Source organism: Podarcis cretensis (assembly GCF_951804945.1).
Source record: "Podarcis cretensis genome assembly, chromosome: 8".
Lineage (NCBI taxonomy): Eukaryota > Metazoa > Chordata > Lepidosauria > Squamata > Lacertidae > Podarcis > Podarcis cretensis.
In genome coordinates this window covers 28623593-28649497 of record NC_137177.1, presented here as the reverse complement: position 1 = coordinate 28649497, position 25905 = coordinate 28623593, and the positions used below count along the sequence as shown (strand labels likewise).

The window sequence follows — 25905 nt, the reverse complement described above, 5'->3', positions numbered from 1 at the left end:
TGTGGTTCCTGAAAGAGTCACCCACAAAAGAGATCGGAAGTGCAGGTGCTATTCCAGACAACTCACAAAACTGTCCTTGCTTTACGACAAGAAAAGAAAAAGAAATTTATGACCAATGCAAGAAGTATGGCTTCAGTATTAAGCTAGCCTCCCCCCCCCCCCCGACACACATACCAGTTTTGTTCAGAATCCAGCCTGGTGCAGAATTCTGTTGGACTCAAAAGCTTGCTCTCACTAATTTATGACATTTTGGTTGGTAATTACAAAGGGCCTTGGGAACATATGGCGTAAGGGCACATATGGCGTAAGGCAATCTTGCAGGTAAATTAGTCCCAAGTTATAAAGGTTTATATACCAATCGTAACACCTTTAACTTCGTCCCAACCCATGTAGCTCTCTGAGCATAGATGTTTCATGCAGACAAAGTCTCACTCCTGTCAGCAGTCTTGTTGCAGCATTCTGCACTAACTTCAGCTCCTGGATCAAGCACAGGGGTAGCCTCACATAGATTTGACTTCAGGTGTCTCCTAGTCCAATGCCCTAACCACAACACCCCACCTATTCTCCTGTATTCAGAGCTTGCTCTTGCCTTTTGTCTACCCTGTGCCTGCAGATGTCACACGCAAGGTGTTGAGTCTGCATGGCTGGTGTTGAGAACTGTTCCGCTCGTTCCTCATTGCAATCTGTTTCCTTTCTATACACATTTCAAATGGTGCTCTCCTCTCTGCGCCAGCCAATCAGGGCTTCCGTCTGAAACTGCAGAGTAATGCTAGACCGTTGGTTTGTGCGGTTAGTTAGATAAACTTTGAAGGGAAGTTGGGCAACAGCTGAGGCTGCACCTTTTTGGAACGCTGCTTTCATAAAAAGTCACGCCCTGTTCCTCAATCCTGTTCAGTTTTGAATCTTGGAGGCTGACTGAGGATTTGCTGTTCTCACTTGGTTCATGCATTAGCTTGTGCTTAGAATGTACAGGTTTTTGCTAAGTCTTTGTGTTAAGGTATGGAGAAATAACAGGCAATGTATGACGGGGGTGCACAGGGTTCACCTTATTTCCCTGTGCTCTGCTTAGGGAATGGTGACGAGTCAGTCCATTTCAATCTCTCCCCCTTTATCATAGGATCAGAGCATGGTAGAGTTGGAAGCGATCCACAGGGTAATCTAGCCCAACCCCTTGTAATGCAATTTACCATTTTTTCAAAGCTTAAATTCGGTTCTCCACATTTTTATAGCAGTTTGTGATTTTTTTTGTAAAAGTCCTCATGAACCTTCACCATGAACCTTCTGTATGCAATTGTTCCTAATATGTACATTTTTGCAAACCAATTTCCCCTAATACAATGCACAGAATTGTATTGTTTCAGAAAGTGCAAATTTGGTAAGTTCACATTTAAAAACAAACTGAATCAAACTCCTCCCCTTTCCCAAGCTCTGCTTCAGGTCCTCATGTCCTACATCAGGCTTCCTCAACCTCGGCCCTCCAAATGTTTTTTTGGCCTACAACTCCCATGATCCCTAGCTAGCAGGACCAGTGGTCAGGGATGATGGGAATTGTAGTCTCAAACACATCTGGAGGACCGAGGTTGAGGAAGCCTGTCCTACATGCTCACTGAAAACTCGGTGGTTGATGGATTACAGTTCTAGCCCACTTTTTCTCCCAAAGGGCAGCAAACAACAAAGCATCAAAACCATACAATATAAAACAAAAGAAATAAAACATTTCAAAACAGTCATATACGTATCATCACAGCTAATGATTCCAAGGTTGTCAGGCATAGTTATGTTTCAGCCATTTCCAAGCATGGATCCTTAGGCAGCCAAAATGGCTCAACCCAGGCACAAAAGGAAGGTATCAACAGGCTTGGGGGAAGACCATGGTATCGATCAATCAATCAATCAATCAATCAATCAATCAATCAGTCAGTCATTCAATCAATCCTTAAGGCAGGGGAGCCCCCAAAGAATTCACTGAGGACTGAGCATGCTTAGTGGCCACAGATTGCTAACTGCCTGTTGAGAAGTGGGGCTGGGTAAATGGAGAAAGTGGGGAAGGGGGTGGAATGGAGTGTCCTGGAAGAGGGCTTGGCTGGCAGCTAGCCAGCCAACCAACCAACCAACCAGTAAGTCACTGCCTCTCAGCCTAACCTACCTCACAGGGTTGTTGTGGGGATTAAATGTGGAATGGGAGAATCATGTATGCCACTGTCTGCTCCTTGGAGCGAAAGATGGAATATCAATGAAATAAATAGCTAGCTAGCTAGCTATTTAGGGCAGCTTCTTGGAAGGGTTGCAGTATACAGGCTAGCCACAAGGTGGTACACTCCCCTTAAATTTGCTTTCAGCTGTCCCAACTCTCAATTTTAGCTGCTTACCAACTGAACATTTACTCTGCATCCAGTATGCTCATACTGCTGATTTGGGAAACCCTGTTCAAACTATGTAAGCCACTATACACATCTGTGCAGTAGCTTCTTATGAAATACTGTGTTTTGATATGTTCCCCCACCCCAAAATAGCTATGATCCAAATTGAGACAAAGAAAAACCTGGGGCTTCTCTGCATTTCAGAACTAGTTAGTTGTTAATCCAATTCCCCTCTCACACAGACACACCCACCATATTAATTAGACCAAAGTAGTCCACACAGGCATGTATAGGAGTAGCAGCTTTGGTCTTTTCTGTTTATAGTTGTAGTAGACAATTTTGTAATTGTCTCCACCTTTTAATTTGTTGATTCTATCGTACTGATCAAGTCACAACAGGCCATGTATGCATGCAGATAGTTTTGTACACCTTGCTTAAAAAAAATTATTCTGCCCAGGAAGTGTGCAAAAGCACACAGAGATCAGGTGTATTTCCCCACTTTTGATCCCTCAGAGTTGCACAAAACCAGAAAACTGCCCAAGGAAACCACATTAAATGTATTTACATAAATAAATAAATGTTGGCCTGCAGTATTTTAGATATTTCCGTGTGTGTGTGTGTCTGGCACTGCTTGCTCTTATACCATTTAAGTACAGCAAAGCCATCTCTCCCGATCCAAAATAGAATGTTTTGCAGAACAGAGTTAATTCAGTTATATCTACTGATTAAAAGACTTTTTAATCTGTTGACAAACCAGTTAAGCAGCTTAAATTTAGGAAAAAAGCGTGCATTTTGCTGAACCTCCAAACAGCTGCTTTTCTTGAGACATTGAGGGAAATAATTTGGTTTAACAAACAAAAATAACCACTACTTGTTAGGTTGAAATGACATACCTGATTATCACCCCCATCCTAAATATCAGAGCCAAACAGCCTAAAAAAATAAGTAAATTCTTAACTCAGTTTGGCCTCTCCCATTAAAAAAATTGACTTTCCAATTTGTATAAGAATGTTGAAGACTTTTATGTCCCAGGCCAGGGGGTCAGGAACTATGATGGGTTAGTGGGCCCGATCTTTATCTCTTCCTACTCAGCAGACCATCTTTAGAGAGCCCCCTGTGATGTCAGCTGATAGACAGGTGGGCATGGTTTGGGGGAAATGGCATCACAGACCAAAATGGACCCCCTGGGAGATCAGGATTAGCCCATGGGATGGAGATTCCACACCCCTGGTCCATGGCAGAAAATCCAGATAGTATTGTTGCTTTTGCTCATTCGACCACCATCCACTGCTATGTTCTCCTGTGTAGACTGAAGCCACACTTGTATAGTTTGTTAATTTTAGGGGTGAGAGGTGGGCCTTACATCATTTAGTCACAGTTATGGTTACAGTTACAATTTTTAAAATATATTATTTTGATTGACTTGCACATCTTAGTGACTTTTTAAAGCTCTAGTCTCTAAAAGTTCATAAACCTATATTTAAAAACAGCAACAACTTGAGAAGTGGCTCAAACTATAAGGATAGAACGGGCTTCCAACACAATCCCAGATGGACCACTGGCTTAGCCTTGTCCTCAGCGGTGTGGGAAAAGGAAGAAACTAGACAATGCCTGCTCACAGCACGCTTACGGTTACGGTGTTTGGAAAATACTTTGGGGGGAAATAGATAGTTTTGCCATTCATCTCCAATGTTGTCCACTGACACAAAGGCCGGAATTCAAACCTTCCTGTGTTACATTTATTAGAAGAGAAGAAGACTGGCACTTTGCCTCTGCTGGGGCAAGCCAAATACTCATTCCAGGGCAGGTTTTGTAGGCTGGGCTCTGTATATGCTGTGACTGTTGGAAGTGTGAAAGCAGGGATCATTCAGTTTGTAACTTGGGGGTTAATTCTGTTAGTGTTAAAGCCAAGTAGCCAAGAGAGGGACAAGTGGAGGTATTGCTCAGCAACCAAGGAGAGTGGCGCAAATTCACTGAGGAAGCAAGTGGTTGTGTAGTTCTGAGAGATTTTTCTAATATATTTTTCCTTCTGTGTCTTTGGTTGAATGCCTCCCTGCTATGTATGCAACCTGACCTAAGAAGCACAAAACTTCTCTGTCCCTTTCTCCTCAAATTATACACTGATTCTCTTAACTTTACTCAGCAAAGTTTACTCAGGGCTCTTCTTTCTGGACTCCATCTATGTTATTTAAGTGACTCCACAAAGGAGTGAGACCCTGTTAGCATATAAAGCCTCTGTTCAGAGATTGGCACCAGTAGCTTGTTTGCTACTGACCCCAGTTCAATGTATAACTGTTGGCATACAAAGTCCTTAACAGCTTAGAATCAGTTTACCTGTGTGGGCTCACTTTATCCTTCATATGCCCACTTGGCTGCTTCAGTCCACAGAACTGCCTCTGTTAATGGTTCCACATAATACTAATTAAATCATTTTTATTTTTATTTTACTGTGGCAGCACCTATGTTTTGGAACACCCGACCTATTAACATCAGGCAGAGACTTCATTGTACTCTTTTTGGCGTCTGCTTAAAACATTTTTGTTTAAGCGAGCCTATCCAGACACGTAGAAAGTTCACATACATTTTATCTCTTTCTACCTACTGTTGATCCTAATCACCTTTGAATTACCTGTTTTAAACTGTTTTTATTAATTATTTTAATGCTTTGTTTTATATTGTAAACTGCTTACAGGTTGTGTTGTTTTTACAATCAAGGGGTATAAAAATGTTGTTATAAATAACCAAGCAAGCATACATCAACGTCAGTTTGTTAAGAATTCCATCTTTATATAGCAATCAGTGATAAGAGATATTCCATCACAGATCTATTTGTAAATGTAATAAAGTTGTGCGGTACTATTTTTCTAGAAAAAGAGGTGCAAGAACATCTTCCTTGTTCTCTTATAATGGCAATGGCGCCCACCCTAGAAGTGCCGGAACTCAGTTCCAGTGAGTTCCAGCTGGGGGAAAAAGCCCTGAAGTTTTGTCAAACTTCAAAAAGGGAGAAAGGAAATAGTAGCTGGTTTTCCCATGCCTCTTATTAGGCCCATTCCCCCCCCCCCCGCCCTGCAATTTCCCACAAATATATAATTCAAATCCTTAGCTCCCTCCTGATGGGAATCCCTCACGCAGATGTGCGAGTCATTCACTTTTGCCTTTGTGAGTGTTTTGCCACACTGAAAATAAGAAGCCATTGGAAACCGAGATGATTCACACCACAGGAGGCAGCAGTCAGACTATTTTAAACATTTGTTTGTTCTTGTCTGGCTTGCTATTTCCAGCCCAGCATCCTCTCACTTCCCAAAAGTAGGATTTGCCAAGCCTGTGTGCTCTGTTGCCTGAATGCCTCATTTCCCTATCACTGACCATTTTCCTTAAGTTGCATAATTATTATCATTCTTAACATCATCATCATCATCATCACCATCATCATCATTTTTCCACCCAGGGAAAGTAGCTCATCCAGATAAAGTCTAGGTGTGAAATAATTTCCACATCAGCTCTGGCCCTGTGGATTTGGAGCCCCTTCACATTGCTGTTTTATTTCCGGTATATTCTGCAACGCATTTTTGACACAATAATAGTGCACTGGTGGTGGATTTGTTCTGCTTTATTAGTTCTGCTTTACTTCCCCACATTTTTGCCACATTGTTGCTGTCTGGAGAGTCTGCAGCACTACAAATGCCGCACAAACAAACAAAACCCACATTTATGGGATTTCAGCAGCAAATTACAGGATCTGCCTGATTGGAAATGAAGCGGTATGACCACACCAGAACATTTGCAGTTGCAAATAGTATTGAAAGCAGGATTGTGTATGGGGAGAAAACTGGAATTTTTCAGATGGCTCTGGCTTTCGTTGGCTCCGGCTCCCCCTAGTGTTGACCTCCCTGTGTTCTGCCCTACTAGTGGGCGCCAGCCACCACCGGCTAGATCAGGGGTTGTCAACCTGGTCCCTACCGCCCACTAGTGGGCGTTTCAGGGTTCTAGGTGGGCGGTAAGGGGTTCTGCAGCACAAGCAGAATCCTCCTTCCATCGAGCACTGGTGGGTGGTAAGGAAATTTTACCATCAAGAAAGATGCATTAGTGGGCGGTAGGTATAAAAAGCTTGACTAGATGGACCAAAGGACTTGTTCTGTATAAGACAGCTTCCTATGTTCCTTGTAAAAGACATGGCTTAAAAGGTTTGCAATTGGCTATAGCTTATGTTTAGTAAGGATAACCTTGGCTTAGCTCATACTTGGCAGGAGTGACTGCGAGCTCCTCTTGGGGAGCAGGCATGTTCACACAGTCCGGGTAAGCCATTGTTTGGCTTATTGTGCTGTGCAAGCCAGACCACAGATCAAGGCTTTGGCTGCTCTCTAGGAGGTTACTTCTTTTGACTAGCCGTAGTAAATATATTGCTGCTGGTGGTTTGCTTTTGCTTTTCTCAGTAAGAGATGCCCATGTATCCTTCCACATAGCTGTGTGCGATTTCCCCCTGCCCTTTGGCCTTGTTATCTGGACAGCTGGAGTAGCTTTGGTGGCAGCATCTGTCTCTGTCACTCAAGCTGCCTTTGCAAGGTTTCCTTGTACCGAGACTTCCCGCCCCAGCCCCGGATGGCTATTTCAGATGGGACATGTGGAATCTTCCACTTTGGAGATATGACAATGGAAGAAGGAAAGGGCATCTTTCAGCAGGAAGTCATGCTTAGGGACCCTGGTTTGGCTGGTGAGTTTTAAATCTTTGGAGGGTAAGGAGCAAGGGACCAGTTCCTTTGTGTTTGCTTGTTCATTCATTTACCTGCATTTCAAAGCCAATGAGTGATTTAAAATCTCAAAGCAGCATACAAAATGCAACGGCAGAAAACCCAGTATCATAAAAAGCAGAGATGCAACATCAGAAACGAGTTAAAAGAAGAATTCAGAAATAACAGGGTTCAGAGGAAGCCTAACAGGTAACAGAGGAAGCCTAAGCAAAATAGGTCTTTAAAAGACACCTGAAGCAGCTGATGGGTGATGCTCTATGACTGGCAGAGCAAAGGACATTCCACATGGCAGGAGATACCCATTTTGGGTCACTGCCCTGTGATATTCTGTAGGGCGTGGTGCCACCAGTAGAATTTCCCCAGATGATCTAAGTGATCTTAGCAGTCTATACAGGGCCAGGCAATCTTTCAGGTAACCTGGTCCGAAGCTGTTCAAGGGCTTTCTTTATATGTTAGTAACAAGAACTTGAATGTTGTCCAGTACCTGATCAGCAGCCTCTGCAGTTGCCTCAACCAGGGCCGGATTTAGGTTTGATGAGACCCTAAGCTCCTGAAAGTAATGGGGCCCTTTATATGTCCAGCTGTCCTTTGTCAACAACAAATTGTCACTGCTTTTTGTGTTGAATATATGCTATATGGTAATTTATGACCTGATAGGTATCTAAAGCCATTTGCACATGCAGAATGTAGGTACCCTATATATAGAAATGAGCAATATTTTAGGGAGCAGGCTAGCAGGCGGGGCCCATTACTTACATTATAGGAGCCTACACAACACAAAACACTGTTGCTGTATGTAGGTTTTATTTTATTTGTTTTTTATCTTACATGAATGTCATCTATGTCCCCTTTTGATCTCCAAATGAAAATTCCCTCCAGAGCACTTGTGGCATAAAAAGTTACATGATTTCAGCAGGAATCTATGGGACGTACACTGATGGGGAACAAAGTGTGACTGTCCCAAAATGTCTGAAAGCTGGATTACGCACAACCTCCCTGATACCACCATGAGCACAAAATATAATGAATATACCATAAAAAGGATGTCCAAAGGCTCTTTATAGAAATGGAGCTGCTTTGTTATGTATTGGTGCCAGGGGAATTGCAGTTTATGTCAATTATTATTTTTTATTGCTGGGAGCATTAATACACACACACACACACACACACACACACACACACTGTTTGATTGTAGCAAAATCTCTAAGCAGTCTAAAATAAAAATAAAAAATATCTATAAAACAGTTTGTAGTTCTTTTGTTTATTATATATTGTGTGATAACAGTTTAAAAGTAATCTCCTGTATTTTATATCTCAAACATTTCTCTTGTTTTATTTTCCATTTGCTATAGTAACTCTACTGGGGGGAAAAATATTATAATTGTTTTTCTTAAAAAGGAGCAACATTCTGAGCAGTTCAAAAACCAGCCACAAAAATAACCTCTGGCAACTGCTATAGGTTCTAGTGCGGCTTCCTGCAATTTAAATCTCCCCAGGAAAGAGTATGATCAAAACTTCCTCTTGACTGGGAGGGAGCAGGGTGGGGTGGGGCGGAAAAGAGGCTCTCACTCTTAACCCTGTCAGTGCCAGACAGACCCAAGGGCCACAATTACAGTGGTACCTCGGGTTACATACGCTTCAGGTTACATACGCTTCAGGTTACAGGTACCACTGTAGATCAATGCATCTGAATACAGTAAGTGGACTTTCTGGTCCATAAGTGCTTAGGCCATTTAATGCATTTGTTTGTCTTTCAGGTGCTAAAAACACACTGAGACTCAAGTTGATACCTGTCCTATATAGTAAAGGTAAAGTTAAAGGTATCACTGACCGTTAGGTCCAGTCAAGGACGACTCTGGGGTTGCGGCGCTCTTCTCGCTCAATAGGCCAGGGGAGCTGGTGTTTGTCCGCAGACAGCTTCCGGGTCATGTAGCCAGCATGACTAAGCCGCTTCTGGCAAACCAAAGCAGTGCACAGAAATGCTGTTTATCTTCCCATCGGAGCGGTACCTATTTATCTACTTGCATTTTGACGTGCTTTCAAACTGCTAGGTGGGCAGGAGCTGGGACCGAACAACGGGAGCTCACCCCGTTGCTGGGATTCGAACTGCCAACCTTCTGATCAGCAAGTCCCGTAATCTCAGGGCAAGTAGTGGCTGGTGTCCACTGGAGCTGGTAGCATTATAGGGAGGGAGGCTCCCAGTAGGTGGTGCCAGAGCCAATAACAGGCAGAGACAACTTCTTCTAGTTTTGTCTCCATTCTCCTCCCTGCTGAGTTCTACAAGTGCAATACTAAGAAGAGGGAGAAAGCTGACAGCTCATGCCAGGTTGTAAGTAAGAGGGCAGGCCAGTGGGAGCTGTCTGAGGTTAGCAGGGCAGGCCCCCACTCGCCCAAACAGACTTGTCATTTGATGTGGATAGTAAGCTTTCTGTACTTCAATTAATTCTCCGTTCTCCACCTTATGTTCTCCTTCAAATGACTCCCTTCCCACACTTTCCCATCCCTCAATCCGGATTTTATTATATCAGGGATGCTTTGAAAAGGAGGGTGTATGAGAAAATTTGAAGGCAGAGAGGGGAATGCACAGCAGTATAAAGTGTGCATTGAGATGCACATGTTGGTGAAAGGAACATACAAGAATGCTTTATATTTGGGATAATTGAGGTGCAAAAATGTGTATGTTAGACAAAATCATATAAAAATGTACACTTTATGCTGATGATTTTTAATGAGGATATGTGTTTGTTTATAGGTTTGGGGGGTTGTTGTTTTTTAAAAAAATTAAACTTATGTGGAAATGTGGAGAACTGAACTTAAGAATAGAACATATTAGAAACTGACGAGGGGGAAAACTGGCAGATCTATCCATCCTGCAGTGCCTGGAGACAGGCAGGCACGCAGGTCATGTATCCATAGTGGTGACCAGAGGACAATGACTGCTGGGAGGAGTGCAAAGAGTTGAAACACCATGGTACACCTGCAGCAGAATAACCAGACGCCTTCATCTGCCCCAGCTGCAACAAAACATGTCTCTCCTGTATTGGTCTCTACAGCCACAGCAGGCGGTGCAACGTTCTAACAGTTGCACTTTGCTCATAAAGGCACACTCCTCCATTGTCTCCTGAGACGGATGAATGCCAACAACAAGGCCATTTATTTATTTATTTGATTAAACCAGCCTTTCACCATGGGGCCCTCAGGACAGGTTACAACAACCATACGATTAAAAACCACAGAGAAAGTCCTTTCCCAGGCTGCCATTCATTGCACTTCTGAGGGTGGTGGACTACCATGAGGGGACCCCTCTGCTGATCTTAAAATTCAAGAGGGTCTGTACGGATGGAGGTGGGTGTCCAGATATTCCGGGCCCAAGTTGTTCAGGGCATCAAGGCTTGCCATGGCACCTGTGGACACACATATGCCCAAAAAAGGCCTTTCCTGCTATCCCCAAAGTCCCCTCTCCCTACTCATCCCTTGTGCTGAAATTAAGCTTGAAAGAAGTGTTATACCATCGCAGGGGTTGGCAACCTAAGGCCCATGAGCCACAAGCTGCCCATGGGGGTTGTTTAACTGACCCATGGACTCTCGCCCGCTCGGTTGGCTCCCATGCGTGGGGACTGCCTTCCGTGACGCAGGCCGGCTTCCCATTGGCTGCAGGCACGCATGCCTCCTCCATGCTGGAAGGAGTGCTGGAAATAGTGTTTGTACACGCATGCATGTGCACACGCACACACACTCCAGCCCACCGCGGCATTTGCGGGACCGTGAACTGGCCCAAGCCACAAAAACTTTGCCAACCCCTGTACTATATCCTATATACTAGGCTGAAGTGTGAGCTTGGTTGTAGGGAATGTCATGCCCACAGCAGTATCTCCAATTTGCAAATTTCTCCACAACCCCCAAAAGATTTGATTTAGGGGTGTGTGGGTGTGTAAACACACACACATATGGAACTGTGGTTTATCCCTGACAGAGCTGCAGTTCCCAGCACCTTTAACAAACTACAGTCTGCAGGCTTCATAGTGGGAACCATGTTCTTTACACATGCTTTGAATGTGGAATTGACCATCAGTATACTGACGCAGGTGGCGCTGTGGGTTAAAGCCTCAGCGCCTAGGGCTTGCCGATCGAAAGGTCGGCGGTTCGAATCCCTGCGGCGGGGTGCGCTCCCGCTGCTCGGTCCCAGCGCCTGCCAACCTAGCAGTTCGAAAGCACCTCCGGGTGCAAGTAGATAAATAGGGACCGCTTACCAGCGGGAAGGTAAACGGCGTTTCCGTGTGCGGCTCTGGCTCGCCAGAGCAGCGATGTCACGCTGGCCACGTGACCCGGAAGTGTCTCCGGACAGCGCTGGCCCCTGGCCTCTTAAGTGAGATGGGCGCACAACCCCAGAGTCTGTCAAGACTGGCCTGTACGGGCAGGGGTACCTTTACCTTTACCTTTATACTTCATCAGCTTCTTGCAGACACAATAAGTCAGTTTTACACCTTTGTTGCAGGTGCAGCACATGCAAAAATGGCCTCCTCGCTTTTTGGATTTCCGAAAACAAATGTCACTGACGCAACACAGAGGGATGTGTGAGAAGCGGAAGGGTTAATGCTGTGGGCAGAAATGCAGGAAGGCTCTGCGGGGCAATAAAGACTGTGGCATGGAAGGGGTCAATAGCATCATGCCTGGGGCAGCTCAGTTCAGAAAGGGTTAAGGCAGGGGAGGGAGGGAGCTTGTTTGTGTCTTCCTGCCCTGGCAGCCCATATTTACCAGCCAGCCTGTTGCTGCTGCTGCTGCTGCAGCTGCTGAGCTCACTTTGCCCCGTCTGCCTGGCCATCTTTTGCTGGAGATGGCAAAGCAGCGTTGACATGTCTTTGGCCAGGATAGCAAGGTGAGTGCCTCTTTGGGGATAACCCTACCTGCTTCTAGAGGCTCCCTGCCTCCAAGGCCAGCGAGGGTGGGTCATAGGAAGCATCCTTATAGCGAGTCAGACCATTTGCTCATCAGGATTTTCTGTGCTGCCAGGCAGCGGCTGGCTCTCCAGCATTTCAGACAGGGTACCGTCCTAGACTTACCTGGTGATGCCACAGGGATGGAACTTGGGACCGCCTTCATTCAAAGCAGATACTTTTTTGGAACGGTGGTGATGTCTGATTAACTGCTCAGGTAGGTGTGCGTGTGCTTTATGAACTTGGATGAACTGAGGATCTTCCTGCTCTAGGCAATCTCCCAAAAGGAATCTTGTGCTGTATGAATTTGGATGACATGTAGATTTTTGAGCTCTAGGAACCCAGCACTGCCCCCCCCCCAAATAGGAGTCTTGTGGTACTGTAAAGAAATACTAACAAATGCATTGTGGTAGCATAACTTTTGGTAGAGAAAATGGGGAGGTTCAAACAACGGGGTTTTATGAGTACCAGGTGAATACCTTCTTGTTTTCTCAGATCTTTTAATTTAATTTACAGAGCAATCCCATGCAATCAGTTCCATAGAGCTTACTCCTACGAAAGCGTGTGTGTATAGGCTTTTAGCCGCAATCTATTTGATCTTTGCTGATGCGTTGCATTGTATGTGTCTTTTAGGCTGATGTTGCTCTTGTAGATTCTGCTGTTCTTGGTGTATTTTTGCCCACTTTTAACATTTTTATATATTTTGAAAATCTATAACTTGCCCTAGAAATTCGACTGAAGGGCAGGAGGCAGATCCCTGAGATCAATCAATAAAGACCAGTGCACAAACTTCAGGAAAACACTTTATATGCATGTGACAAAATGGGATTTAGTGTACAGAAGCACTGGATGCAATAAACTTGTGTGCCACTCTCTGGAAATGGGCTATAGCACGGTGGTAGAATATTGTAAGGTTCCCCAGGTTCAGTCCTCAGCATCTCCAGGCACAGCTGGGAGAGAATCTTACCTAAAACACTGGAAAGCTGCTGCCAGTCTGTGCAGACATTGCTGAGCACTCAATATAAGGCACCTTTCTATTTTCCTAATGCCTTAAGACCCCATTTTCATTGTTGTCCTTACAGGCAGAGCTGGACAGACCACCCATCTGGTTTGCTAGCAGGTATTTCCTGTGGTGAGCAACCCAGAATGCGACTCTCTTTCTTTTTTAGCCTCCTCTCGGGGGAACGGAGCTTGGAGTTCTTCTCTCTTCTCAGTTCTCAGTCCGCTGCACGTAGGTATCCCATTTGGCCAGGGCTGCCCTGTAGTTAAAACCCGCCTCTGGCGGGTGTGTCGCAGGGAGGAGGGAGGCTGCTTGCCCCAGGCGTGCTTATTTATAGCTGTGGATTCAAGAGGCAAAAAGTTCAGCCGTAATTGGGGGGTCTGGTTCTGTAGCCTGGAGAGGATGACTTCTCTCCTGGCATCCTAGGGAGAAAGCTGGCTGACCTTTGCAAGGAGGTGGGTGTCCTCCTCTTGGGGTCAGCCTACAGAGTGCGTGGCAGCAAGGAATCAGGTTTTTTGCTTTGCCACAGAGTAAAAAAATGATGGGCGGCTGCAGCCAATCCTGGCTCTCTGAGGGCTCCTCTAGACGGTTGGGTGTGCAAAGACTGTGCGTTGGTCAGCATGCACTGATCTACACACATAAAACAAATTCATGCACAGGCGTCTTCCAAAAACCCACCCCAACCCCATGCTTGTATTCTACAGCATGTAATGGACACAATAATAAGGCTACAATTTCATGCATGCTTTAGCGATTGATTCCTCTTCTCAGGAAACTCTGGGGGTTGTAGCTGTGAGAGGGGAATAGCCTCCCCCCCCAAAAACACCAACTCTCAACACCCTTACCAAAGTATAATTCCCAGCATCCTTTGCGGGGAAGCCATGATGGTTTAAAGTGGCATGATACTGCTTTAAATACATAGTGTGGAAGGGCCCAGTATCAAAAGCAGGACCCGGTCTTCCTATAGAGCACTTTTATTAAGTGCTGGGCTAGCTCAGTCTGTAGGGCATGAGGCACTTAATCATGGGTTTGAGCCCCATGTTGGGCAAAATATTTCTGCATTGCAGGGGTTGGGGGCTGGACCTTTTCAACTCTACAGGTTATTCTGTGCTTAAAGCATAAATTATCTTGGCAATCCTTCCCCAAACCCTATATGCCAATCTAATATTATTATTTCCCTGGGGTTGAAGGGAAGGACATGATGAAAGATGGTGGCCTACCTAAGGTTATCCATACTGGAGTTTTTTGCGGTTTGGAAAGTGACAGGAAATGCTTTGGCAGGGTGAGGTGAGTGGATTATTAACAAGGAGACATGAAAACATCCCACAGCCAGGAGGAATGATTGATAAATACGTTGTCTGGAGGAAGCCCTACTAAGGTGCCAGCTCAGAACGGTGGGAATGACTAGGAGTTGGGGCGCTGGAGAAGCAGTCTCCCCAGCATCTGACACTCTGTCTGGTGCAAGGCTGGCTCTGCAGGAGACCCAGTATAAGGAAAGGGGCATCACTCAAGGGGCTGCACAAAGGAATCTGGGCCTTTTCCAGGATGTGCAATTTCTCTCTTTGTACTGATAACCAGATATACTTAGGGCCCCTTCTAGATGTCCCTTTTATTCAGCATTCATGATGATATTGGGGCAGCCATATGCAATCCTGCTTTCGATATTCTTTGCTCCTGCCAAAGTTACACTGCTGCACTTCCAATCAGCACATCTTCTGCGGCTTAAATAATACACCCCCAATAAAACCTCGGTCTGGAGGGGCCCTTAATGCTGCTCTTTGCCCAAAACCATGGGCAAAAAGACAAAAAGTAAAGACAAAAGTAAAAAGTTGCACAAGGCAAAGAGGAAGGGAGAGGCAGTGGGTAGCAGATAGCTCAGGAAACAGCTGGTCTTTTTGCTACAAGGGGTGGAGCAATGGGGACCCTCTGCAGCTTCCTCTCCTCTTGCAATAGGGCTGGGAAGCTACAAGAAAGCTGACATGGCTGATTGCGTAAGGATTAACATTGGACTCACATTTGGGGTGACTCAAGGAGCCAGACAGTTGCTCAAGCCACTTGCAGAAGCTGTGTTTGAAGACCTGTCTATCATGGCATCCCCGGAGGATAATAGCTTTCACTGGGTGGGTTTTAGGTGGCCCTATTCATTCTCATATAAAACAATGAGAGGTTTTATGTATAATTTTTACTAAATAAGATGAATTAGTCATGCACAGTTTGGTGACAGAATAAATGTTCTCCGTATATGAAACTTCTCCTTTGAAACCCGCCCCTTCCCCCAATATTTGCAGTTAAGGCATCTTGAATAGCATGGATGACAAAAAGCCCTGGCCTAGTTCTCTAGGGAGCTACATTTGAGAACTGCATCCATAGGAAGTTCAGACCATTGGTCCATCGACCTCAGTATTGTTTGTTGGTCTTCAAGGAGTAGGATTCTTGCTTTGGGTTCAAGAGGGCCCTGAGTTCGGTTCCTAGACAAGCCCATGCGGTCAGGAGAAAGAGCCAGGCTGGATCTACACTGACCTGTTTAATTGAGCTGGATGGACAAAGGCCTGACTCAGTGTATGACAGCTGCCTTATGTTCCTATTTATCTCAGACCTTTATTCAGAACGATGAGGACTAGAATCTCACTTTATGTTTAGGGCCGTAGCTCATTGGGAGAGTGCATGATTTGCCGGCAAGAGGTTTCAGGTTCCATCCTGGCATCTCTAGGTGAGGCTGGGAATGTCCCCTGTCCCAAAACCCTGGAGAGCTGCTGCTGTCAGCACAGATAATACGCAGCTAGATGGACCAAAGGTCTCAGCAGCTTCCTAGGTTCCAAAAGTGCCCCCCCCCAGCCTTGCTATTTACACCACACATTATTTGCGAAAACAAGTGGCCAAGTGTGGCTTTTTTTATTTGTTTCTGAGAACTCTTTAAGTCTAGCAAGGACATACTCATTGCATTTCCCAGAGACAAATGGCTTTGGGCTACTTAGCATGTGCCAGATATTTGGTGTGAATCCCATTTACTCTTCTGTTCTGAGCACCCCCTGTGTATGATGAAGTGGCTGTTGCTGAACCATTTGTGTCTTTCCTAATAGAGAAGTAACCCTCTGTGATTCCTACTGGGTGGGAGGAGTGAAAGAGGGGGAGGCATTTGCCACCTCTGAACTAAGTGCTGGGACCTGGTTAAGGCCTGCCGAGATCCCAGCTATATCAAATTATATTAATAGTCTGCACAACAACAAAGATGTGCATTGTTCCAACAGGAAGGACGTGAGAATAAGACAAAAAAATATATTTGCCTATATGCTGGTTTTTAGGTGAGGTAGCAGCTTAAAAACGACTCAAGGGATAGCTCAGTTAGTAGAGCATAAGACTCTTAATCTCTGGGTCATGAATTCAAGCCCCATGTTGGGCAAAAGATTCCTGCCTTGCAAAGGGCTGAACTAGATGTCGCTTGTGGTTCCTTCCAACTCTACAGCTCTATGATTCTAAGATTATCAATCTAGCTGTGTACACGTTGTACCTTTAAAGCATGTACAGTGGTGCCTCGCAAGACGAAAAGAATCCGTTCCGCGATTCTCTTCGTCTAGCGGTTTTTTCGTCTTGCAAAGCAAGCCCATTGACGGCTTAGCGGATTAGCGCTATTAGCGGTTTAGCGGCTTTTAGCGGCTTAGCGGATAAGCGGATAAGCAGCTTAGCGGCTTAGAAAAAAGGGGGGAAAGGGGGAAAAAACCACAGGAACTCGCAAGACATTTTCGTCTTGCGAAGCAAGCCCATAGGAAATTCGTTTTGCGAAGCACCTCCAAAACGGAAAACTCTTTCGTCTAGCGAGTTTTCCGTCTTGCGAGGCATTCGTCTTGCGGGGCACCACTGTATTCTCCCACCTCAAAGAATTCTGGGCCCTGTAGTTTACCCCTCATAGAGATGTAATTCCCAGAATTCTTTGAGGCAGTCAAATCAACCGTAGCCAGTGGTTGAAGTGGGAATCAAAGGCCATTGCAGGGGGGAGGGGGAAAGGGGCCTGGCTCTGAATTATGCCAGGCAGGTGCAGAGCCCAGGAGATTGCACCATTTCCTCCCTAGAGCTGGGAGGAGACCATCAGAGCCTCCAATTCACCAAGAGGCCAAGGAGTGCTGTTGTTGCCACAATGGCAGCAGCAATGCGTTCCTTGGAGGCTGGATCTGCGCTTTCAGATGGCAATGAATGTAATAACATTGGGGAAGCACCGCAGAACAACTAATAAAGGGGACTGGTGCATGGACATTTCAGTGCAAATCCACCACTAATGCCCTATTAATGTGTTAATGACATGCCACACTGCTGCAGAATAAACCTGCGCACACACACGATCCCCATCAGTCTGGAAGGGCCCTAGACCCTAGGCTAGCAGTCATGAAATCTGACAAGCCAGTACGCTCCCAATTCTGCCATGCTTAGCCAATGGATTAGTGGGTCTTACCAATGAGGTTCCACCAGTGACCTGCCATATTTCCTCTCTGCCTCTCCCCTGGACTCATCAGATTCCTCCAAGCTCTGCCCTGCTAGCCCTGAGATCAAAGGCAAGCCATCCTGTCCAAAGGCACCTCCCGAGTTTCTTGGCATTTCTTTCTGAAAAGGAAGTGGACATCAAGGTCCCGCGTCAGCCAAAATCCCTTTAGATTATTCCAAGCTGCCTAGAAGCGAAGGCGAATCCATGACACTGTAGTGACTTTTTCCAACCTCCCGCTGTCTCCTCCTTCCTATAACTGACCGCCTGGAGGGGAGTGCAAAGATACCCTTTTCCCTGGCAGAGTTTGCTTTGTTCTGTGGACGGCTGAGACCGTAAAGATAAGATTTCTGGCCCCTTTATTTTTTCCTGCTTTGTTTCCTTTTGGAACCTCAGCACAAAAAAATCAGAGCCCTTTGACAACATGCCCAGCAGAGTTTCCTTTTCCTGGTCGGGTCATTCCCACTTCAAGTGCTGCTGTCTAGAGTTTTGTCTTGGCTCTTGGCTGCATCTTCCTTGGGGCAGGTGCATTGGCCTGGTTTTCACATACAGAGTCTTTTGATGCTAGAACACAAAACTGAAATTCTTCTCCTGCTCATGCTTCCACGACTGTGAGTCACCTCTCTGGAGGGTCAATATTGTTGCATGCCACCCCAGCCTCTGAGCGGTGCAAGATTCCTTGGCTTAGTTTTCCTCAGAATGAGGGACAGCATAGAAAACTCATTGCTGATAGCAATTTCCATTTAAATGGCATAAGGAATGGTAGCTCTCTGAGGGGAATAGGGGTCTCCTAATAACTGTCAGAAACCTTAACAAACTACAGTTCCTGGGATGCTTTAGGAGAAGCTATAGCTGTTAAAGTGTATCATAGTGCTTTAAACATATAGTCATACCTCATGTTACGTTTGCTTCATGTTACATCTTTTCAGGTTGTGTCCCGTGGCGACCCGGAAGTACCGGAAAGGGTTACTTCTGGGTTTCACCGCTCGCGCATGCGCAGAAGCGCCAAATCGTGCCACGCACCTACGCAGATATGGCGCTTCAGGTTGCAGGCTTTTCATGTTGCGAACGGGCCTCCAGAACTGATCCCGTTCGCAACCAGAGGTGCCACTGTACTGTGTGGATGTAGCCTGAGTCAAAACATTGCAATTCACCGAATCAGTTATATGTCAACTGTGTATCACCACCAACAACTGCTCACCTCATTCAACAAAAATCATTCACTGCTAGGATTATTATTGTTAGTCACCAACTGTTCCATTCTTTCTAGAGTCATTTCCTCTGACAGATATTATTTCACTAATTGACCACCTTCTCTGCTTCTAGGGCAACTGTTGACCTGTTGATACCCACCCACTCCTCTATTCACAGAAAAGGAATTTTCCTAATCTTCACAGTGTGACTGAACTTTTAATGACAGGAAGTAGGAAGCAGGAAGCTGGTTACAAGCGCTGCCATAGGAGTTCAGCTGCGGATTCTGAAGAAGTCAGCCAAAACCTAGAGTGGTAAAACCACCAACTTAACCTATTGCCCAGTTCACGGCAAAGCTCTGGCAACCATCCCAATTTCCCAGAGATACTTTGACATCGCAAAGTCTCCTCACAACTCTCCTTCTGAAACTGAAGGTTGCTCATTATCCCAGTACTGTGGACATAAAATGAGGCCTCTGTCTCCCGGAGAAGGACTTTCCCCTCTTGGGCTGCTCAACCGAGGGCCCGACTACCTCCGTAAGCAGCTGGAGGGGAGTACCGGGGGGCGGACCCCAAGTGCCGTGGAAAGGCTGGAGGCCGATAAAGCCAAATACGTCAAATCCCAACAAGTCATCAACAGTCGCCAAGAGCCAGTGCTGCTCTGCTACACTTTCCAGTCACCTGCTTGTGGCAGAAGAGCCTTGACCCTCCACCAACAAGGCGAGTTCTCTCAGGTAGGCCAAGATGGCCTTGGGCCCAAGAAGGTGCCTCCTTCTCCTCAGTCGCCCATAGCACGGAGAGGGGGCGGCAGGCGCATGCTGAGGCCTGATTCGCTTGTCATCTACCGGCAGAAACGGGACTGTTCGGCTGTCAACAAGGAGAACACCAAAGGCTACAGCCTAGTGAGGCGGCTGTTTCAAGGCCCGTTGAGAGATGGGCATGGTGCCTCCCCTTCCTCTAGAGGCATGTTGGGAAATGGACAGCTACAAGTCACGCAGGAAGAAACCTCCATGGTCTGGGTGCCGGCAGAAAAGGAGGAAACAAGGACAATAAGTTCAGTAGGCATTCTAATGAGGGCGTCCGTGGGACGTGCTTCTGAACGCAGCTTGGGACACCAGCCTAGCTCCCAGCTGGTTATGGACCAAACCTCTTCTTCCATGAGCCCAGAACCATCTGACTCCAAGAAAGAGCTGGCACCAAGTTATTCTCTCCCTCTCTCGGAGAAAGAGCGTTTTTTTAACTACTGCGGCTTGGACCAGAACCTGGTGGAGATGCTGGGAGCTGAGCGGTTCAAGCCGGGGAGCTGGGAATTGGGGTCCTCCTGTGTGGTCCTGGGGAGTGTGGGGTCAGCCAGTTCTGAGCATGACTGTCTCTCACTCAACGAAGAGGAGCTGTCTGTGGAAGAGCTGAGCGAGAAGCCACTCACATCGGTCTCTGTCATTGAGCGAAATGCCCGTGTCATTAAATGGCTGTACAGCTGCCAGCAGGCCCTGTCTGTGGCCAAGGAGTCCACTGTGTGAATGGAAACATGGTCTCAAATGCAATTCTTATCACAGGAAAGGGAGGGCCAGGCGGCTGGGCCTCGCTGTTCCTGTAACCTTGCAAGTGCCAGTCATGTGCCTAAGTGAGGGCCCAGTTCTTGCCATCTTGATGATGGCAACATTCCCATCATAGGAAGCCAAACAGGGAGTGTCTCTCACCATGGAATTATGGCAATTGGTGTATGATGGGTGCTGTTTAAAACAGTCCTGCATTGCCTGTATGCAAATATGCCTGTGAGGTAGAAAGGGATACACATGTCAGGACCAACGTGATTTTCAACTGAGGCCTAAATTATGAGGGCAAAATTTGGGGGTTTGGGACAAATAATTTTCCTCCTCTCTTTCCCCGCTATAAGTAGTGGTGACCAGCATATAAATTATACGTTCTACAGCAGCGATGGGGAACCTGTGGTTCCCCAGATATTGCTGGACTACATTTCCCATCATTCCTGACTCTTGGCTGTGTGGATGTGGACTGAGGTTGATAGGAGTTGGAGTTCAATGATACCTGGAGAGCCACAAGTTCCCCATGCAGGAATATGGGTAAATCTTCCCCTCCCACAGTTATCAACAGCGAGCATGTTGTAGGGGGTTAGAGTGTTGGATAGGGAAGGCTTGGGTTCAAATCCCCCATGAACCTGCCTGGGAGACCCTGAGCCAGTCATATGCATTTTGTCTAGCCTACCTCACAGGGTTGTTATGAAGTTACAACCAGAGCATCTCTTGGGATAACCCCAAAGTTCTGTGGAGGTGTGTGATGCAAACGTGAACAACAGGAGATCATTAGTGTTACAAAGCACTTCTCAGGCTTAGCCCTTCTATGTTTTCACGCAACAAGCTGCCAGAGAACCACCACTGTGGCTAGTGGGGTGTATACAAGCCCCAGTCCAGGCTGTGTGGTTTTCATGCAGTCTGGGAGAAACATTTTGTGGTTGCCAGGCCCTTGACTATACTGAGCCATTCCATGAAATGTAAGCAGGAAGAACAGGAGCAATTTCTGAACTGGCACAATCTCTAGGGCAGGCCCCCAGTGCTGCACCCAATTCTCTTTCCTTCTGTGCCTTCCTTCCTCAGACATTCTTCAGATATTCAAAGCAAAACCCATGTTTGTATCTCTTTCCTTGTTTTCAGAACTAGCTTTGATAGCTCAGGATGATGGGATTAGCTTTATGAATGGGTATTAATAGAAGCGCTCAACCTTTTTCTCAGTGATCGGCCATGAACATAAGAAGTGTCCTGCTGGATCAGGCCAATGGCCCAAGTAGTCCAGCATCCTGTTCTCACAGTGGCCAACCAGGTGCCTTCGTGGAAGCCCACAAGCAGGGCCTGAGCACAACATCACTCTCCCCAGTTGTGATTCCCAGCAACTCGTATTCAGAGGCGGACTGCTTCCAACGGTGCAAAGCAGAACAAAGTCATCGTTGATCTGAAACTGATGGGTCCTCCTGAGGGCCAGCTAACATCTTATTTACAATTAAGAAATGTTACCTCTGTCTCTGAATTCTTAATAAAAGTGAAGCTTTTTGAAGAATTGCTCCATGTCGAAGGTTTCTGGCAGAAATGTCATAACTTATAGAATTAAAGAATTGCAGGGTTTGAAGGAATCCCGAGGGTCATCTAGTCCAATCATCTCCTTCAACTATGGGTTCCTCATCTCCAGCATCCCTCTATGAAGCTTGAGTGAAACAGTTAGGACAGCTGCTAGGTCGTCTTTGGTCAAGGGACTGGGTTCAAAAAGGCAACATCCTGCACTGCAGTTGGGGACATCAGGCTACTATTAAGGGTTTTCAACCCTTTGGGGCCAGTGGGTGCATTTGGAATTTTGAGCAAGTGTCATGGGTGCCCATCACAAAATGGCTGCTGTGAGGCGTGGCAGAACACAAAATGGCTACCCCATCTGAAAGCACAGAAAATGAGGCTAGACCACAAAATAATGGGGCAACTCCCATTAGCTGGCACTTCAGAGAGGGAAAGGTACCTATGCTGCCCACTGCCACATATGACCACAGAGAGAAGCTCTTTGTACCTCTTCTCTTTTCATAATGGTTAGGAAGGTAGACAGTGAAATGTGGGGCTGCTTCAGGGGGCATTTTCATTGTAGGTGGGGCTGATCCAGTGCAAATAGGAACCGAGCAGGAAGAGCAAGGGGTCTCTTGTGCACTGTGGGGTTCTGAGGGGATAGTTACTGAAACCTTTTGTGGGCACCATAGGCAGTACTGGTGGGTACCTTGCCATCCATGAGTATCATGCTGGTATCTCTCCACAGCTAGTTTAACGGCAGGACATGCAACATGCAGGGTTTTATACACTCTAACACCCCTCAGCATCTGCCCGCCCCCCCCCCGAGGCAGCTGCCTCATTTTGCCCAATGGTTGGGTTGTGAAAATGTTTTTTTAAAAACCGTTTTGAAAAATGCATTGAATTTGCTATAGCTCACAGTTGCCATCTAGTGTCACAATTGTATATTGAACTTTACAACACATTCAAAACGTTTTATTTTCAGCTGTATAGCTTGAGTCCTAGGTGTTCCTCTTTTGCTTCCCGAGACTGTACAAATACTGCCACCTTGTGGCAGCCCTAGGAATACAGGAAGATCATCTTATGTCAAGACTGTACCTGCCTTTTCTTGGGAGACTAGCAGGATTCTCTTCAAATCCACCTCCTGAGAATCTTGGATTTCATATTAAAACAAACCCAAGTTTCTAGCCCTCATGATTGCAGAACATGTTTTTGAAGTGTTTGAAGAATGCAAATCTCAGAAGCCCAAAGGACTGCTGAACTGGATTTCTAACGACCTTCAGGGCCCTGCATAAGCTCCCCATAATTAGTAGAAGCAGACTAAATTACACAGACTAAATTATTCAGGAGAAAGTTGGAAGAGATTGAATTCAAAAATTTGCCAGAAAATTATTTTCTGATAAATTTCAGCACAGCCCTAAAAACACAAGCACAACCTGATCCATTCCACCCTGAACCTTTTACTTCAATACCCTGTGATTGGTTTCCTCTTGTTTTCAGCTGCACCCCTAATCTTCAGCTACAACTAAAGTGGAATTCAGTCTCTTCCAACTTTCTCCTGAACAGCTGGGTGACATTCAATAGAACGGCGTCTGCAACTTTGTCATCCATGTATTTTGGTTGCCACTGCAGATCCAGTCTTAAAGTGGTTTAACTGGCCAGTCTCCACTTGATATGGGAAGCCCCCTCTCTCATTGTCTGTTGATTCTCATATCCAGTGGAGACTGGCCACAGAGCAAATGGGGCAGCCAACACCCAAGTGCCCTGGTGGAACTCAGCAGGGAGGCGGATGGGGACAAAACCAAAATCAGTTGGCACTGCCTGTCGTTGACTTTGGCTCCCCCTACTGTTGGGCTCCCCACCTTCCACCCAGTGGGCACCAGCCCACCACTGCTCATCCACCAAAAAGAACATAGAACAACACAGGAAGCTGTCTTATACGGAGTCGGGCTTCTTGGTCCATATAGCTCAGTATTTACACTGTCTGGCAGCAGCACTTCCAGACAGGGGACAATTCCCGTTCCTAACAGCAGAGTTTTGTTCAACATCAAGTGAGCCAAAATTTCCCAGAAGATAGATAGACAGATATAAACTATTGGGAAAATTTAATCTCCCTATTCCAATAATATGCATCAACAATCCCCACTCTCAAAATTTGTTGACCACGAATCGCACGGAGAATTTTAAGAGACCATTTTTGCTCATTCCTGTTTATTATTATTATTATTATTATTATTATTATTATACAGTTGTCAATGAAAATCCAAAGAAAGATACTGCAAATAAGAGGGTCACCATGAACGGTCTAGGTAGGGATGCCCCCTTTCTGCTCAGCATGCGGGCCAGAACCCAGGGAAGGCTGCTGAACTGCCCCCACTCACCCAGTTGCCAGCTGGTAACAAGGCAGCAAAAGGGCACCCCAAACCCAAAGGCCCTTCCTTGCTGGATAATGGTGCCAACATTGATGGAGACACTTCGCGAAAGGAGAGTTGGATAATGGAGGATCTTCAGTGATGGACTCAAGAACGCAAAGCCAATGCTCTCTCCGGGCTTATCTATACTTACCTTTCCCCTCGCTTTTTCCAGGCATAGGTCCACAATTGAAATCTCTGCATCCTAGCCCATATGTAAGCATGAGCTTTCCCTGTGAAAAGCCGCTCTTTAGTGCTCAATCAGAACAAATGTCAATTTGGGTTTTCCATGGATTGGCGTTTGCTCCGACCAAGCTTTAAAGAGTGGGTTTTCTCAGAGAAAGCACCGGAGCAAAAAGAAGGGTGCTCAGACACAGAGCTTTAAAGCACAGACCACGCATGGAAAGAATGGAGGAATGGTAAGTGTAGATAAACCCTGAGTCTTCCTTTGTTGACCTTCTGTTCCCTTGGAACAGGGCATGGGAACCCATGGCCCTCCTGCTGTTGTTGGACTCCAGCTCCCATCAGCCCCTGCTAACATGGTCAATGATCAGGAATGATGGGAGCTGCAGTCCAACAACATCAGTTAAGAGAGGAAACTTTGGTAACTGAAGAATATCTGCTCCTAGGGCAATTGGAGAAGTTCTCATATGAAACCGCCTCATACTGAATCAGGCTATTAACCGGTCCAATCCAGTACTGTCTACTCTGATTAGCAGTGGCTCCCAGGTTTTAGGCAAAGCTCTCCCCTGCATCACCTGGTTCTTTGAAACGGGTTGAACCTGGGACCTTCTGTGTGTACAAAGTTGATGCTCTATCACTGATCTATTGGTCATTTCAAAGCCATGTCCCTAAGGCAGGAGGGGCTAACATGATCCTCCAGATGTTGTTGGACTCCAACTCCCAGCAGCCCAGGTAACCAGCATGTCCAACGGTCAGGGACAATGGGAACTGTATTCCAACAATCTCTGGAAGGCCACTGGTTCCCCATCCCTGCTGCCAAAGGAAAACCTTAGCAGGAGAGAAAATGTGGTATAGGGATGGACGGATAGATGAACCAATGGACCTAAGTTCCTTGATGTGGGTGGTAGTCCTAGGCTGTTGACAGGCTATGGATTAAATGTCATAATCCCAGAGTCCAGGAGTAACCAGGACAATGAGTTGGAAGCTGCAGTGTCATTGATTAAGACGTTGCATTCCTGGCTCTGAGTCTGACGCTGGTGATCAGAAGCTGAACCTGAATCCCCCTGGGTGCCTTCCTGTAGGCTCAAGGAACCAAGTGTTGCCCAAACTGCCTTGTCCATTCCATGGAGCAGGGAGTGTGGCAGGCAAGAGTCCGTGGAATGCAGAAGAATTGCCTGTCTTTAAGAGGCTCTAGCTCCCCACAAGGGGATGAAGCCCAAGAAAGATGGGCTGGAGGCACTTCCAGTCCTCGTCAGGGCAAGTTGCTCACTAGAAGCTTGCCTTGAGTTGTGTGACTGGAGCACGATGATAGCCATAGCAAGATCTGCACCCCCAATCCTCCACTGTTCTAGATTGCGAGTGCATATCTAGTGCAGGCATAGGCAAACTCTGGCCCTCCAGATGTTTGCGACTACAATTCCCATCACTCCTAGCTAACAGGACCAGTGGTCAGGGATGATGGGAATTGTAGTTCCAAACATCTGGAGGACTGGAGATTGCCTATGCCTGATCTAGTGTAAGGCCCCAGTAGAGAAGGGGTCCCCCCCCT

At 46.2% G+C, this 25905-nt stretch overlaps 1 protein-coding gene across 6 annotated transcripts; it reads left to right on the top strand.

Moving 5' to 3' along the window:
- The first annotated feature begins 11854 nt into the window (after nucleotides 1-11854).
- Nucleotides 11855-21775, top strand: FAM110D (family with sequence similarity 110 member D). 6 transcript variants are annotated; one of them, XM_079989296.1, is made up of 4 exons: nucleotides 11890-11984; nucleotides 12123-12259; nucleotides 13125-13273; nucleotides 18840-21775. In XM_079989296.1, the coding sequence occupies exon 4, from the start codon at nucleotides 19171-19173 to the stop codon at nucleotides 20221-20223; it is 1053 nt and encodes a 350-aa protein (XP_079845422.1). In that variant the 5' UTR covers nucleotides 11890-11984; nucleotides 12123-12259; nucleotides 13125-13273; nucleotides 18840-19170; the 3' UTR covers nucleotides 20224-21775. The 6 variants fall into 6 exon arrangements, with proteins under 6 accessions (XP_079845420.1, XP_079845421.1, XP_079845422.1 ...); XM_079989295.1 differs by lacking the exon at nucleotides 12123-12259 and having other exon boundaries at nucleotides 11887-11984; XM_079989298.1 differs by lacking the exon at nucleotides 13125-13273 and having other exon boundaries at nucleotides 18885-21775.
- The last annotated feature ends 4130 nt before the right edge of the window (nucleotides 21776-25905 follow it).